Source organism: Myxocyprinus asiaticus, chromosome 39 (assembly GCF_019703515.2).
Source record: "Myxocyprinus asiaticus isolate MX2 ecotype Aquarium Trade chromosome 39, UBuf_Myxa_2, whole genome shotgun sequence".
Classification (NCBI taxonomy): domain Eukaryota; kingdom Metazoa; phylum Chordata; class Actinopteri; order Cypriniformes; family Catostomidae; genus Myxocyprinus; species Myxocyprinus asiaticus.
Window position 1 is genome coordinate 33,223,548 of NC_059382.1, and position 17,852 is coordinate 33,241,399.

The 17,852-nt window shown below is 39.1% G+C and overlaps 1 protein-coding gene across 1 annotated transcript in view; it reads right to left on the reverse strand.

Annotated features, from left to right (window-relative positions):
• Positions 1-389: 389 nt before the first annotated feature.
• Positions 390-17,852, reverse strand: part of LOC127430197 (GRB2-associated-binding protein 2-like) — a 141,472-nt gene continuing 124,009 nt past the window's right edge. The window contains exons 6-10 of the mRNA XM_051679774.1: positions 12,941-13,226; positions 9,750-9,840; positions 5,320-5,419; positions 4,012-4,134; positions 390-3,636 (exon numbers count right to left, since the gene is read on the reverse strand). Coding sequence (XP_051535734.1) covers positions 3,493-3,636; positions 4,012-4,134; positions 5,320-5,419; positions 9,750-9,840; positions 12,941-13,226 — 744 coding nt within the window. The 3' untranslated portion in view covers positions 390-3,492. The remainder of the gene's footprint in view (positions 3,637-4,011; positions 4,135-5,319; positions 5,420-9,749; positions 9,841-12,940; positions 13,227-17,852) is intronic.

Here is a 17,852-nt window from a genome sequence, read left to right on the forward strand (position 1 = left end):
TGTCGTATATGGGAAATTATGGAAAACTACTCACATTTTCTTCCAACGATGTTTAAATCTAGTTACATTTTTCAAACAGAGTAAACCATTAAATTGTATATTATGATATGTAATTTGAAAACCTAAACCTACTGGCAATAGCCTGTATTTTTCATTCATCAATTAGACATATGGTAACAGGAAGGGACATTCACAGAAAACTAAAGATGTCTTGTACGATTGTGCATTAGTTTATGCACAATCTAAACTAATGCACAAACTTTTGTTTTCTGTGAATGTCCCTGCTTGTAACCATCTGTCTAACTGATGAATGAAAAACACAGGCTATTGCCAGTAGGTTTAGGTTTTCAAATTACATATCATAATATACAATTTAATGGTTTACTCTGTTTGATAAAAGGGATGTGGTTACAATTCAATTTATTTGCATAACAATTTTAAGTAAAATGTCATTGGACAACAACAATAACACCAACACCAACAAAAACATCTCAAATGAACCACATTTGAAGATTTTACTGGCTTTGCTTGGCAAATTTGCTTCACAAAATCAGGACAAATAGCATAAATTAATGTTAGTAGAGCCACAAATTCATTCTTTTTACATATTTTGTCTACCTGCAAAACACAATAAATTAATAAATTAATTCACAAGCGACCAAGAGTTTAACAGAAATGCTTTACAGAGAAGTCAACTCAATATTTTTTTTTTTTTTTTTTTTTTTTACATTTTGTCATACTTTCTCTCCTGCCCTGATCTGACAAGTCCCCCTAACAAAAAAGTAAACTACAGCTCACACACAAGTATTATATTCACTTACTAGAACTCTCCCATAACAATACATTTTTTTTTTCCAGAATAAAAAAAAGACATAAAGAAACTAATTTCAGACACTCAACAGTTCACATAAACATGGTAAAGAACTGTCAAGGCCAATGCCAGTGTGAAATCGTCACAGAATTTTTGTTCCTAAAAGTTTAGTAACATAATGGCAGTCTTGTAATGGACATTTTAAATAAACCACTGAACATGAACTGATCTAAATATAAAGGCTGAAACATACTTGCAGTCTGAACATGATTAAAGTGCGATCTTGCACTTACTGTGTTAGGAACAAACTTCAGTCCTCTAGCGGGCAAAAGAGCAACCTTCAAACACCTGTGCCATTAATCTGGATGTGTTATTATTCTGGTAAATTGCTATAAATATATTTAATTTGACTAACTTGCACAGCAAGTCACACTAGGCTTTGAGCGCCCCAAAACAAACGCAACGGATCAGGATATGATGTTTCGTGGGAGGGCTTCTTATTTTAGTAAATAATACATCACAAATAACAAATAATATTACATTAAAAATGTTAAAATATCATGTCTACTCAATTTCCTGCAACAAAACATGCAGCTTTGAAATATGTATTCTTTGTGTTGGTCCAAGAGGTTCTTTCTTGATGGCTTTGCTTGTCCCTAAACCCAAGCGAGCTCATATTATTTAAATACAATTACATTTGTATGGTTTCCTTAACCTTTAATAATGCTATTATTATAGTATTCTCACACATTTAGGATTTCGAGAAAATAAATGTCATCAAGCTCATTTCTAAATAATTGGCTCTGTTGTCCACATTTTTTGCCAACAGTCAAACAGATAGTCCTGCCCCAGACTTGCGCCATTGGTTGAGCCACTAGTTTAGATTTCAGACTGCTTCAACAAATAGCATTGTTTAAAGCACCAGAGAGCCAATGTGTTTTCACTCTTTAGGCAAGTCAACCTACAAATGGCTTACTTGAGTTTTCTCTGCACATTTAAGATGCTGTAAGCGATTTTAGCATTCTGAAGCTTTCACGTGATTGAGCCGTTGGATTAGCCACGCCCCCTCATTCCAAAGCCCCGTCGTCCAAAGATAATTTTGAGACCAACCAAGCAAAAGAGCAGCACTGTTTGTTCCTGTGGCTGTCAAATTCAACAGTGGCACAATAGCGCCCTCAAATAACAAACATTATGAATCATAGCCTCAATGATCCACATCAAATACAACACTATGAAAATTAGCAAAATGATTGACTGGTGAAAAGTCCGTGGACACATTTTTGTTTGCTGTTTACAAAGTCTACAGCTGACACAGAGACCTGTGAGATATCTCAGGACACTTATTTCATTCATATCTTTAAGGGAGTAGGACATTTATTTATTTATTTATTTTTATTTTTTGCATACTTTTCCATGAAAAAATCGCTTACAGCACCTTTAAACTTATTTTAACATTGAAAAAAACACATCACCTCAAATGAATTTCAAATCCCTGCTATATGCAAATCTGTTGAAACAATCCTGACTGAGCATTGGATTATTCTGTACTGTTTAAGGTGCCATCTTAAACATGCACTCTCTAAGTGTCTTGACCTTCCACTAATATCCATAGACATAGATAAGCATGGCTGTTATGATTTATAGCCACAGCTGCTTGCATTATCCAGCCATTTTGCTGGAGGAAATTGATTGATTGAAAGGATGTGAGGTTAGCATGGGTTTATTTTAACCTCTCTTACCATTAGTAAATGTGAAAATCTTTATATTAGAAAGCCATTTGCTCTAACACCTGAAATAAAACCGCGATGAGAGCAAACAGTAACAATAAAACATCTAATAAATGTGAGTGATTTCAAAATAAACTGTCCATACATCCCTCTTCTGTCAGCTAATAAAAACACATTGGCTTGAGGTATTTCAACAAATCAGATGTGTTGCTATACAATATAATATTTCTTGGGTTTTGCATATGTGTGTTTTGTTGTCTGTTTGCTCTAGCCTATTTTGTAGTGACAGCCAGGAAAGCTTTATGTTTTAGGGAGATGTGTTATATAGACAACTCCAACTGATTCCATTTAGTCATATTATGCCTATTCAGACTGCATGCAAAGTAAGGGTTTGCCCACTGGATACTTTGAAATGCATATCTGGTGTCAAGATAACAGGGAATGAGCGACAAACATCTGTTAGGATCTATTTTCTAATTTCTAATATCCAAAGCGACTAAACGTGCAGACTTGTTAATGTGCTGTTCTGCCCAGTGTCCAAGAGACTGCTTTAAATATGAATGTCAACAGGTCAAAGATGAATAAAGTGACTCCATTTTCACTTAAACCAAAAGAATGCAACTCCACCATTTCACATTGACCCCTTATGGTTCTCGACTCACAATCATATAGAGCAAGTAGCCAAAGTGAGGTTGCACAGGACTTTTAAAAATTTTAATAAGTCTAACATGCCTTGCATTACAGTCCTGGAGGTTCAGTGGGGTTTTGTCCTCCAAAGACTAAATGAATGGGATCTATGGCTTTTGTCCATCACATCGCTATTTTGTCCCAGGTACATCATTTTGGATCCAAATATTCTCCAAATAACAGTGTTACAGTATGAGAGCATTTTGGGTGACGTGAAGGAACACATTCAGTGTGCCCACTCTTTGCCAGTGTATGACCATTTGAACATCAAGACTTGATGCCTTTCACAGGCTCGGTTGACTGTCGCACATCTGTCCATTCCTGCATGGTGTTCTGAAGGGCCTGTGTCTTCTCTTTGTCCACTTGGACGTAGTCCACTTTTTCATCCGAGGTCACTGAAGAAGTTGATGGCTATAGGAAAGATAAAGATATGTAAAGACTGTGCAAGGATATGAGGTGGTAAACACAACTACAATAACCATTCTGTGAGAAAATGTCACTGATAGGTTGCAAAAGAATATGCTCTTTATTAGGGGCCCAAGCACCTAATATTGTATATGTCTGTATGTTTTGGATGCTGGTCCCTATGGGATGCTGGTGTCCCCACCAGGCCTCTTCACTAGCTTAACCAGCAAGATCTTGATCAATCAGCTTCATGATAAAGACCATGCTGGTGGACCAGCTTCACCAGCACAAAACCAGCAATCACCAGCCTAAATGAACATGGTCATGGCTGGTCTTTTCAGCAGAGGAGTGATGGCTTTAATTACAGTGTGACAGGGTTACCTTTCTGTGTGGATCAGGGGAGCCAGGCTTAAAGTCCAGAGCCAAATAGTCCACATTACCACAATTCCTGGGTGCAGGACTGCTGGTACCACTCATTGCTGGCGAGGCAGACGCTGGGTTTTGCTGTTGAACATTAAATGAAGGACAAAAATTGCATGCTAACTGAGAAATTACTAACATACAAAACTATAACATATGAAAAAAATGGCCTTAAAATTTTAACTTTAGGGGTACAACAGCTTGCCACTAGGGCAGTATCCTCAAAAGTACACCCACTGTACCTTCGGTAGCACTTTAGTTTACAGTATTGTTCTACATTTACGTACTATATAATTACAACAACTATAGTAATTACTTGGTACTAACCCCAACCCTAACTTTAAAGAAATAGTTCACCCAAAAATGAAAATTCTTTCAGAATTTACTCACCCTTATGCCATCCCAGATGTGTTTGACTGTCTTTCATCTGCTGAACTTTTTTAGAAGAATTTCTCAGCTCTTTTGGTCCATACAATGCAAGTGAATGGGTGCCAAAATTTTGAAGCTCAAAAAAATCACATAAGTCATCATAAAAGTAATCCATAAGACTCCAGCAGTTAAATCAATGTCTTCAGAAGTGATATGATAGGTGTGTGTGAGAAACAGATCACTTTCACATTCTTCTTCTTGTGATTATGGTGATTCACAAACTTCATGCATATCGCCCCCTACTGGGCAGGGAGAAGAATTTCAAGCAAAAAAACAAAAAAAAAAGACTTGATCTGTTTCTCACCCACACCTATCAAATCACTTCTGAATATATGGATTAAACCACTGGAGTCGTATGGATTACTTTTATGATGTCTTTATGTGCTTTATGGAGCGTAAAAAGTTTGGCACCCATTCACTTGCATTGTATGGACCTACAGAGCTGAAATATTCTTCTAAAAATCATAATTTGTGTTCTGCAGAAGAAAGAAAGTCATACACATCTGGGATGGCATGAGAGTGAGTAAATGATGAGAGAATTTTCATTTTTCATCTCTTTAACCCATATTAAGTACAGTACATATAGTTACCTAATATTTGGGTACACTGTAAGTATATTGAAAGTACACATACTGTAAAATAAAGTGCAACCGTACCTTCTTTACACCTTAAGGTACCAATGAGGGTAGTGTCCGAGTGACAAGCTGTTAGCCCTAAAGGTAAACTTTTTTTGCACATTTCTTCTGACAGTGTGTATTAAAATAATGGCAGTTGTCACATTAAAGCCAGTTCCACACATCCTGAATGGGCAAAGTACTAAGCCTGAAGTCTGGCCCTCACCATTGCCACATAGTTCTCCTCACTGTCTGCAGAATCAGTGCTGGTGATGCTCTGCGTGGAGATGGGCCGACAGTGCTGTGATGAGATGGAATTCATAGGCCTGTACAATAAAGCAAAGCTAATCACTCAAGTGTTCTCCAAAGCCAAGTGTAGCTGACCAAAAATAGATACTGTAAGGTGAAAATAAGCTTTATTTTGTCATGGTTTTGCTCTTCAACCCAATCTACCTGGGAAGGAACTAACGTGACCAAACAAAACTAGATCATTTCCATTATAATCAACAAAGCTGACAACAAAGTGGAACAGTAGTGAAGTCTAGTGCATACGCAAACATATGCCGTATACCCACCTATTTTTCTAAGGATTTTTTGTATGCTCACCTAAAATGAGTAACGATCCATATCAAAGGCCGCCAGAACTTTTCAAACAACTGGGGCGATGCCACAGCACCTTTGAGTGAATTGTGGATTTGTTTTATTTTAAAAAGTGTACAGAGATTCTCTTTCACCACATTGCACAGCGTGAGTGCTGACCTGAAGGCACTGGAAAGATAGACAGTCTGATTCAGCTGAACAACCAATGAGAACATTTGTTTCAGCCAGGATGGGATATTTTTCAACCAGTCATATTCTCCAAAAGCAAACATACTTAACATATTTATGCATTTTAATAATACATTCACAGTATGCCCACCTCTTCAGCCCCCTCTACACCACTGCAGAGGAGGTCTATAACACCCAGAGAAAGCTATCCAGTAGCATTCCCACTTCTAGCAACTATCTTGAGCTGTGACATTAAAGGCCGGAGAAAGGAAAAATTATGTAAGTAAATATGTTATATACTGTAAGTACATTTCACAATTTTAAGAACCTATCTTAAAGAAATTGGGCCCTGGTATAATATCTACAATAATATAATAAAATATTTGCAAATTATATGTCACTTGCAAAAAAACAAAAACAACAAAAAAAAATACATTTGACTTTTAAGAGGCAGTCAGTGGAGATTGCTTTTGGGTCCAGATGGTGGAGTTACAACATCTACCAGCCCGGGCAAACTGGGCAATGCTAACCAGCCAAACCTTGATCCACTGCAAGTGCCCAACGTTTATTTTTCTTTTCTTTTTTTCTTCTTTTTTTTATTTCATTTTAATAATTTTTACTTTTTACAATTTATTACTTTTTTATTATTATTTCTTGTTCTTGTTTATGGTTTTAAATTTTATTTTATCTTGTATTTTCTTAATCATTTTTATGTAAAGCACTTTGAATTGCAGTTGTGTACGAAACTGCAATTCATACACAACATGCTTTTACCTCTCAGGTAAAAGCAGAGGAGGTGGTGTATGTTTTATGATCAACAAATCCTGGTGTGATCAGAGGAACGTACATTCTATCAAGTCTTTCTGCTCTCCTGATCTGGAATTTCTTATGCTTCTGTGTCGACCATTCTGGCTACCGAGGGAATTCACAGCGGTCATTATCACAGCTGTGTACATCCCCCCACAAGCTGACACAGACCGGGCACTCAAGGAACTGTATGGGAGTATAAGTGAGCAGGAAACCACGCACCCTGAGGCCGCATTCATTGTGACCGGGGACTTTAATAAAGCCAGTTTAAAATCAGTCGCACCAAAATACCACCAGCACATTAGTTTCAACACACGAGGGGACCGGGTTTTGGACCATTGCTACTCTCCCTTCCGGGATGGCTACAAATCCCTCCCCCGCCCACCATTTGGCAAATCAGACCACTCTTCCATTCTGCTTCTGCCTGTTTACAGGCAAAAACTGAAACAGGAAGCACCCACCCTCAGAACGATCCAGTGCTGGTCAGACCAATCAGATTCTACGCTACAAGACTGTTTTGATCACACGGACTGGGAGATGTTCTGGTCCGCCTCTGATGACGAAAACGAGCTTTACGCTGATAGCGTAATGTGTTTCATCAGAACTTGCGTAGAGGACGTGGTTCCGACCAGAACAATACGGATCTATCCGAATCAGAAACCTTGGATTAATAGCGATGTTCGCGCGGCACTTAATGTGCGGACCTCCGCTTTTAATTCCGGGAACGCGGAGGAGCATAAACAAGCCAGTTATCAGAACCGCAAAACGCCAGTACAGGAGCAAGATTGAAGGACAGTTTAACACCACCAACTCTAGAAGCATGTGGCAGGGAATTAACATCATCACGGACTTTAAAGGGAATAAAAACTCCACCATGAACACCGCTGCCTCTCTCCCGGATGAGCTAAATACTTTTTATGCTTGTTTCGAGGGAAATAACACCGCCCTCGCGGAGAGAGCTCTCGCGGCTGAAGCTACAGAGGTTAGTTCACTCTCCGTCTCTGTAGCGGATGTAACCCGATCCTTCAGACGGGTGAATATCCGCAAAGCCGCGGGCCCAGACGGCATTCCGGGCCGTGTCATCAGAGCGTGCGCGAACCAGCTGGCTGGTGTTTTTACAGACATTTTCAACCTTTCCCTCTCTTTGTCTGTAGTCCCCACATGCTTTAAAACATCCACCATTGTGCCTGTTCCAAAACAATCAAAAATAACTTGCTTAAATGACTGGCATCCTGTTGCTCTGACCCCCATCATCAGCAAATGCTTTGAGAGACTAATCAGAGATTACATCTGCTCTGTATTGCCTCTCTCTCTTGACCCGCTGCAGTTTGCTTACCGCAACAACCGCTCCACTGATGATGCCATTGCATCTACAATACACACTGCTCTGTCCCACCTGGAAAAAAGAACACTTATGTGAGAATGCTGTTTGTAGACTATGGCTCAGCATTCAACACCATAGTGCCCTCCAAGCTAGATGAGAAACTCCGGACTCTGGGCTTAAACAGCTCGCTGTGCAGCTGGATCCTGGACTTCCTGTCAAGCAGACGCCAGGTGGTTAGAATAGGCAGCAACATCTCCTCCTCACTGACCCTCAACACTGGAGCCCCACAGGGCTGTGTTCTCAGCCCACTCCTGTATTCCCTGTACACACATGATTGTGCGGCAACACATAGCTCCAATGCCATCAGTAAGTTTGCTGATGACACGACGGTGGTAGGTCTGATCACTGACAATGATGAAACAGCCTACAGAGAGGAGGTGCACACTCTGACACACTGGTGTCAGGAGCACAACCTCTCCCTCAACGTCAGTAAGACAAAAGAACTTGTGGTGGACTTCAGAAGAAAAGACAGAGAACACAGTCCCATCACCATCAATGGAGCACCAGTGGAGAGAGTCAGCAGCTTCAAGTTCCTGGGTGTCCAAATCACTGAGGAACTCACATGGTCCATCCACACTGAAGTCGTTGTGAAGAAGGCTCATCAGCCTTTCTTTCATCACCATCATCACCAACTTTCTCTTCTTCCTGAGACGGCTGAGGAAGTTTGGAATGAACTGCCACATCCTCACACGGTTCTACACCTGCACTGTAGAGAGCATCCTGACTGGCTGCATCTCTGCCTGGTACGGCAATAGCGCCACCCACAACCGCAAAGCACTTCAAAGGGTGGTGCGAACTGCCAGACACATCATCGGAGGTGAGCTTCCCTCCCTCCAGGAAATATATACAAGGCGGTGTGTGAAAAAAGCTCGGAGGATCATCAGAGACTCCAGCCACCCGAGCTATGGGCTGTTCTCACTGCTACCATCAGGTAGGCGGTATCGCAGCATCAGGACCCGCACCAGCCGACTCCATGATAGCTTCTTCCCCCAAGCAATCAGACTTCTGAACTCTTGATCTCCTACGATCAAATACATCAGCACTGCACTTTATTACCCTTACTCTTATGTCTCACACCGGACTGTCATAAATTCTATTATTATTATATTATATTCTCTCTTAACAACTGACTATCAACCGACAGCCTGAATGTCAATACAGTACAATACTGTACATTCTATATATACTATATATACTTTTTTATATATTTTTATTTTTTATTTTTATTGAATAATGTGTATCTATATAGTGCGTTTTGTATACTGTACAGTGTATGTTATTATTTGTATATTGTTGAGTGTAATTATGTGTATATCAGATGTTTAAATTGTGCTGTGTTAATTTGATGTCATTGTAAATTGGTACTGTCTCATCACTGTCACGACTGCTATGTTGATCGGAACTGCACCCATGAATTTCACACACCATTGCACTTGTGTATATGGCTGTGTGACAATAAAGTGATTTGATTTGATTTGATTTGAAAAGTGCAATATAAATAAACTTGCATTGCCTACGACTGCAGTGTAGTCAGCTTTGGAGAATTTAATGGGAGTGATCTACTTTTGTTGTGTTTCAGTGAATCCCTCACCTCTGGTGTAGATTGGGTTTTAGTTGTACTGTTTTAAATTATTAAAGTAGCTTTGAATGATTGTACTGCAAAACTGTCCTTTTCTAAATGGTGAGAAGGCACTCACATTGGTCTGGTCCAAGACATGGTGATGGGGCTCTTGAAGGGAAGTTCATCAATGATGCCATTGTTCCTCAAGTCAAGAGGTGTTGGTTTTGCTGTAGACAGAGACACAATTACAGTTACAGCTTAACGGTTTAATTCTATAATCTTTCCATTCCCTCGAAAGCCGCAGGAAATATAATGGCAGAATTTATCCGAAGATAAAATACACTGCCTGGCCAAAAAATAAAAAAGTTGCATACTCTAATATTTCATTGGACCGCCTTTAGCTTTGATTACGGCATGCAATCGTCATGGCATTGTTTTGACAACCTAATGCAATCATCATGGCATTTATTTCCATCCAGAGTTGCATTAATGTTTGGCCGAGATCTTGTTTTGATGACTGGAAAGTCGAACTACTCTGTAAAGTCTTCTCAAGCACATCCCAAAGACTTCCAATGGGGTTATGGTCAGGACGCTGTGGTGGCCAATTCATGTGTGAAAATGATTCCTCATTTTCCTTGAAGCACTCTTTCAAATTTGAGACAATGCCATGAATCTTGGCATTGTCGTCCTGAAATATGCCTGTGCCGTCAGGGAAGAAAAAAACCATTGATGGGATAACCTTGTCATTCAGTACATTCAGATAGTCAGCTGACATTTTATTGCCACATAATGTTGCTGAGCCTAGAACTGACTAACTGAAGCAACCCCAGATCATAACACTGCCTCCAGAGGCTTGTACAGTGGGCACTATGCATGATGGTGCATTGCTTCATGCGCTTCCCTTCTTACCCTGACGCACCCATCGCTTTGGAATAGGGTAAATCTGGACTCATCAGATCACATTACCTTTTAACATAGCTCCACAGTCCAATCTTTATGCTCCCTAGCAAATTGAGTTCTCGTCGCATTGTGCGTTTGGAAATGCTCTTACTTTCACTATTAAACATAACCGTGAGTTCTACTGTCGATATTTTACGATGTGACTTCAAGCGTTTTAGTGTTCTCTGATCACGATCATTCATGACCACATTTCTTCCGTGAAGCTGACGGTTCATCACTATCCTTTCAGGTTTTAATAATGCATTGGACAGTTCTTAACCCAATTCCAGTGATTTCAGCAATCTCTTTAGTTGTTTTCTTTGCCAATAATTTGCCCCTTCTGAAACACATTAACATATTTTCCACGAACACGGGATACATCTTCCGACATGTTTTTTTTTAAGAAATGAGAAGCTACACACTGCATCAGTTAGGGTTAAAAACAATTGTTGTCTGCTGAAATATGAATCACTGCAATAATGATCCAGTCATAGGCTCTTAAGTATCTGCTTAATTAAATCCAAATTATGACTTTTTTTTTTTTTGCCAGGCAGTCTATGTAAAGAGCTATAATGGCCCCAAAAAGTATTTGGACACTTCAGCCACACTTGTATGAATGTCATTGTATTAGATAACAAAAAGCAAGTGGTATTTACAGGCAAATGACACTACAGCTTTTCTCAGATCTAAAGCCCTATTTGGAAGGGACTGGTTTTCTCTTGGGAGGTTAGGGAAATCTGTGTTTCTGGACCGCAAATATTTTACATGGGGACGTGAGGTAATTCCAGCATTTACAGGGGGTAGTCAGTGATTTTATTGACGTCCGAATCCATAATGTCTGTGTTTTTCTCCCACCTCCCGTGAGAATATTCCCAGCCAAATTACCTACTGTTTTTTGACAAACACCAAGGTTGTGTGGTTATTTAATTACCGTCCGAATCCACATCTGAGTTTATAATCCAAAAGCCATTTTGGAAATCCTTTTGACCACTGCTAAGTGCCGTACGTTTGCGCTGCATGTGGTAACACCTCTGGCGGTAATGGACAGTTGTGAAAGTTGGAGGATTGTGTAACAGAAATTTGTGAAATAATTCACAATAATAAAATTGCGTCACCGCTCCATCACAGTGAGTGAGAACTCTTAAGTAGAAAGGAAAAAAAAAAACGAGAGCCAGATCACATAAACTTTTGAAATTGTCCATTATTATGGCAGCAATGTAATAAAATAGTAATATATCACATTTTAATGTAGAAACATTTACTAAATACATTTATACATTGGGCTTGCATGACTACTCATTTATACGGGTCAAGTAGCCCCAGAAAAGTTGCCGGGTTAATGTCTATCTTATTTAAAAGGTTTAATATCCACCTCCACTTTTTAAACACCGACAGATAATTCCAAATGATGTCCGTCATTTTGATAGATAAAACATAAAAAATAAAAAATAAACATTTTTACCATAGCTCTTCAAACTTTTATTTTAACTATCTTTATTGTCCTTGATATGTGCAGCTTCTATATCTCCTTGCGTGCGCTTAGGAGAGAGCATGCAAGCAGCGCAACTGAGGTGATGCGGGTGACGAAACGTGTACCCCCTTGACAGATTTATTTGGCTGCGTTGATAAACAGCCTTGTCCCTACAGTTTCTTGATTCATTTAATTGCTCTTTGCAAGAATTTTGGCTTGCTACGTATGTGAAAATATACACTGTAAATGTCTGCAGCGCTTTGCAGCGTGGTTCCCTCATGCTTTAAAAATGTTATTTTCATTTTAGCATAATTCCAAACATATTTAAACTTAAATACAGAGGATACAGTGTGTGGATTGATGAATTTTCCGCAACTGCAATCATGTGATCGACAAAAAGTCTTGCTCGTCCCCCATGATTTAATTGTCATCCGAACGCATGAGTTTTATTTAAGAGGAGCCATGAAAAATGTACTTTTACAGATGTCACCCTGAGAAATAATTGCCGTCCGAATAGGCCTACAGATGTACTTTTTGATTTTAATCCCATCTGAATCATTTAAGTCTGTGTTTTTCTCACACACCCTCTGTAACAAATTTCAAAGTGAATTATCTACTGTTTTTCGGCTAACTGGCTAATGCGAATGTCTGTGATTGTTGATACTGACTTTTCACAACGCTTTTCCGCATGAATTTTGACCAGCATATACTACAGTTAAGATCGTACCAACATTTTATACCTGACAACCTTCTTTCTACGAAATGTGTTGCTTCAAAAGTGTGCTTGTGCTATATTATTTTTAAATAACTGCCACTTGCTTTTATTTTTTATCTAATGCAATGATATTAAAACACTGACAAATGCAACATTTTCTGGGGCCACTGTAATCACGAAATCTGGTGACAATGCCTCCCACCTGTCCTGTTGGGTTTAAGGTTGCGATTGATTGGTGGAGGTGTGACGTCACTTAGTCGGCCAGGCCGGAGACCTAATGAAGCTGTACTGCCCTTCCTGGCAGGCAACGTTGCTGAAAATCCTGGGAAATCAAAATGGTGAGGGCCTGGGCTCATGGGAATGTAATTATTTTTGGGACTGTCGGCGAGGGCGGCACTGAGAAGGGATGAGGATGAGCCAGGATTCATGGGCACATAGTTATCCTCAGAGCCGGCACTGTCAGAGCGGGTCAATGGGGCTTTAGTTCTCTGTAAAAGAGAGAAGAACAATTCAGCTAACACAGTTTTCAAATAAGTGTTGAAAACCACTGTGACACACACAATTTGTTCTATTGTTGTTTGAAAAGACTTGTTATTGTCCGTCTGTGGCTCTATGAGTTATGTGGTCATTTTCAGGAAACTGTGCCATATGTGCCCCCATGACTCACTACTGATTTAATTAACAGTACATTGAACTTAATCATGTTATCTGAAAGACTCTGTTTAGTATGCAATGTAAAAAGAAAGTAAAAAAAGTAACAAATATTTTTGTCAAAATACTTAAATTATCAACCAATCTGTGCACCTCCATTTAGCACTACTAAATGTTAATGTGTTAAATTAAATTAAATGTAAATTTTGCTTTAATTAAAACTAAAATACAGAATGTCTATCTGCACCCTGGTGTAAATTTTTCATCCCAATAGTGATGACTAGTCTGGTGAAACCACAGGAATATACGACAAACTATAGACAATAGGTGTTGCTGCTGTGACGTGGGGTATAAAGACACACAGTCACTTGTGTGTAGATTGCATCACTGTATTACTATAGTTATACTGTAGTAACCATTTTTTTTGGCAGAAACCATAGTTTTAATGCAATTAACCATGGTGTTAGTGCAATAATATGGGGGTAATATAGTAACCATGGTTAATTTGGTTACTGTAAATTTACAACAAAATACCATGATGAAACTATGGTTAATGTGGTAAAACCAAGGTTATTTTTTCTAAGGTAAGGTTAGGGTTAGGTTTAGGGTTAGGGGTTAATGTAGTGTGTCATTGGGACTCTAAATAAAAACAATAAACACACTGCAGTGATGCCCATATACTGACAATAGTATCTGACACTATTTGCACCAGAGTGCAAATAGCATTTGCCATTAAAATATCATGTAGTTGTTTTTTGTTTTGTTTTTCTAAAATGCTTTATGCATTTTCTCCTTCACTTTCTGTTTAACCTATTTCTGTTTTCTGTTGTGACATAAAAATGGCTTTATTTTTCTGACCTTATATTTCCACCACAAAACATTTTGAATATATATATATATATATATATATGAAAACAGAAATAGGTTAAACAGAAAGTGAAGGAGAAAATGCATAATGCATAGAAAAAAAAAGAAAAAAAAACTACATGATATTTTAATGGCAAATGCTATTTGCACACTGGTTATTTATATATATATATATATATATATATAATAATTATATATATATATAATTGTAATGTGTGATTAATTACATGGCATTCTGAAAATGAGTTATACACCAGAATTTACTCCATTCAAATAATAAGTTTATTAACACCAGACTTATTGAGACAGGGTTGAAATGTTCTAGAGTTTTTAGGGCTTAGTGTTAGTAATGATAAATAACTACTGCTATTTAGCAAGGCTGTAACCACCACATTTGCAAATTTGGGGGTAAACCCATTTTTTACTACTAATTAGAATTTCCCTTTCATAGGTTCACTGGAAGCTGTGTTAGTAGGTGACACTATGGGAACACTTCCCAGGTGTTATGATACCTGAAGCCCATATAGAATAACAGCAATTCATTGGCTGATGACCCAAAGCACCGCCTCTCAGAGGACAGTGTCATTAGTGCCTTATAACGACATGCTTGCATCATGTCTTCCCTCTTGTGTCTGTTGGAGCATACTTATTATTTGAGTTCTGTGTCGCCATTGGCTTGAATCGAAGTGAGATCTTCCTGTTTAGTGGAAATGCTAGACTGGTGGATTCGTAAAGAATGCCGTTGTATATTCGACCATATATTCACTACTGATTCTCTGCTTACAGTGGGCTTATATTGTGTTTCATTAGTCTCACCCTTCTTTCTTTCTTCTCCCAAGATCTTCTCTTAAGAGAAGGGAGGCCCAGCCCCTCTACTGTCTTTGTTCTGTTTTCTTCCGAGGACACACATGAATGAAGGCAGAACAGAAGCACAGCTCTGAACCTGGGGAGAAATAAGGCACTGGCTTTCTTGTTCCCCACTTTCTCTGCTGATCAGAAGCTCCTGTGAGGACCTTTACTCTAGCTTGGGGACACGAAGAGACCTAAAAGAGCAAATTTACTTATGGTGGCGATCTGGTGCTCATGGTGCTTTGCCGGCTGCTGCCGTTTTCCCCAGGCTCCATCAAGAAATGGTGAGGTCATGCAAGATCTTGTTTTGGCCCGCTTCAAGGACAGGGCAGTGTTCTGGAGGGAGAGGAGACGCTGGCTGCTAATCTTGGTCCCTCTTTAATAGTGACGTGTATGTTGCAGCCCTCGCTCCTTCCAAGCTGTGTTGGTTCTGCAATCGACTGCGGTTTTGCAGTCTTACCAAGCAGATCTCGTTTAGCAGTTGCAGTAGCAGCGACATGGTGGCTCAGTGGGTAGCACTGTCGACTCAAAGCAAGAAGTTTCCTGGTTTGAACCCAGCTCACCCAGGGCCTTTCTGTGTGGAGTTTGCATGTTCTTCCCGCATTCACGTGGGTTTTCTCTGGGTACTCTGGTTTCCCACACAGTCCAAACATGCAGATCAAGTGAATTTGAGACTCTAAATTGCCCACAGGTGAGATTGTGAATGTCAGTGTGTATATCTGTGTGTCTTAGCCCTATGATGTGCTGGCCACCTGTCAAGTGTGTTTCCCTGCCTTCGGATCGAGACAGCTGGGATAGGCTCCAGCACTCCCTGCGACCCTACATAGGACAAGCGGCTATAGAAGATGGATGGATGGATGGAGAGGGTTCCCCGTTATCCTCGCTTTGCTTCTCCCTTGAGAAACACATGATGGGGAGTGAGCATTTGGCTGAGTGACGAGTGGTCTCTCAACTGTCTTACAGCCATATGTTACAAGCACAATTCAATACGTTTCAGCACAAGCCCTGTTGTCAGAACATTGAGTTTCAGTGTTCTGTTCACCAAACACACGGCTCTCATTCACAGACTTTAAACATCACTCTGTATCCCTTGTGATGTGCTCTGGGGAATGGGTATTGAAACACTGTAGAAACATATGTTTCCCCATTTTGGAGCACAAATTATCATGTAAAGGTTCAGCATACACCCTCATGTAACATCACGTGTTGAACACCTCGTATCAGCGTTAGGGGCAAAACATTGGGTTATGTCAAAATTTTTCCTTCTTCAAACCTTTGAGAATTTGTGACAAATTCAGAAGTTCCTGGTATACATAATTAAGGACTCTGCATATTTGTATATAAGCTTGCTGTTTTCAGTTTGGTCCCCTTTACATCGAATGCACAGTTCTCATTTGCCAGCTTTGAAGGCAAGGCAAGTTTATTTATATAGCACATTTAATAAACAATGGCAATTCAAAGTGCTTTACTTATAAATGATTAAGAAAATACAAGATAAAATTCATTTTAAAAGCAATTAAGAACAAAAAATGAGATTAAAATGTAGCCAATTAAACCAATAAAAATAAGTAAAAATTATTAAAATAAAAATAAAAATACAGAAATTAAATTATGCCGTGCAATCAGTAAGTGCAGCACAGTGCTCAGTCAGTAACTGCACAGTTAAACAGATGTGTTTTCAGTCTGGATTTGAATGTGGCTACTGTTGGAGCACATCTGACCTCTTCTGGAAGCTGGTTCTAGCTGCGGGTGGCATAATAGCTAAACGCTGTCTCACCTTGTTTTGAGTGAACACTCTGTATGTCTAACTGACTTGATCCTAATGATCTGAGAGGTCTGTTAGGTTTATATTCAACAAGCATATATGAAAAGTATTTAGGCATTAGGTATTTATGCTATTGAGCGATTTATAAATGAGTAATAGTACTTTAAAATCAATTCTAAATGTAACTGGAAGCCAATGTAAAGACCTAAGGACTGGAGCAATATGCTCTGATTTTTTGGTTCAGATAAGAATCATGGCAGCGGCATTCTGAATGAGTCCACCCTACTGATGATAAATGCATGAACAAGTTTCTCTAAGTTTTGACTGGATACAAAACATCTAATTCTGGCTATATTTTTTAGATGATAGTAGGCTGATTTAGTTATTGCTTTGATGTGACTACTGAAACTAAGGTCTGACTCCAAAATGACATCAAGATTCCTTCCTTGACTTTTTGTCTTTAGACCCTTGGAGACAAGGGATGTATTCACCTTGGGAATTTCACCTTTGTTGCCAAATACAATAACCTCTGTCTTGTCGTTGTTTAACTGAAGGAAGTTTTGGCACATCCAACTGTTAATTTCATCAATGCACTGGCACAGAGAGTCTATGCGGCTGTAGTCATTTGGCATAAATTGTTGTTCCCCCTGTTTCTATATCTTTGGGTGAAACATTGGGTTATGTCCACATTTTTCTCAGTTTTGAACATTTGGAAATTTGTGATTAGTTTAATGGCTTCTGGTATAACATAATCAGGGCTTTTTATAGCTATGTTCAGTTTTAAACTGTTAAAAACTGCTATACCGAACACATGATTATCATGTAGTGGCCAATTGTGATTTTGGCAAAACTAGAGTGAGGACGCCATCTTCTGGCCAAATCGCGTATCTCCACTCTAGGATCAGGTGTACAAAATGTTCATGTTTATGATTCATGAATTCAGTCTCTCATGCATATTGGGGCAATCTAGGATGATTTCCCC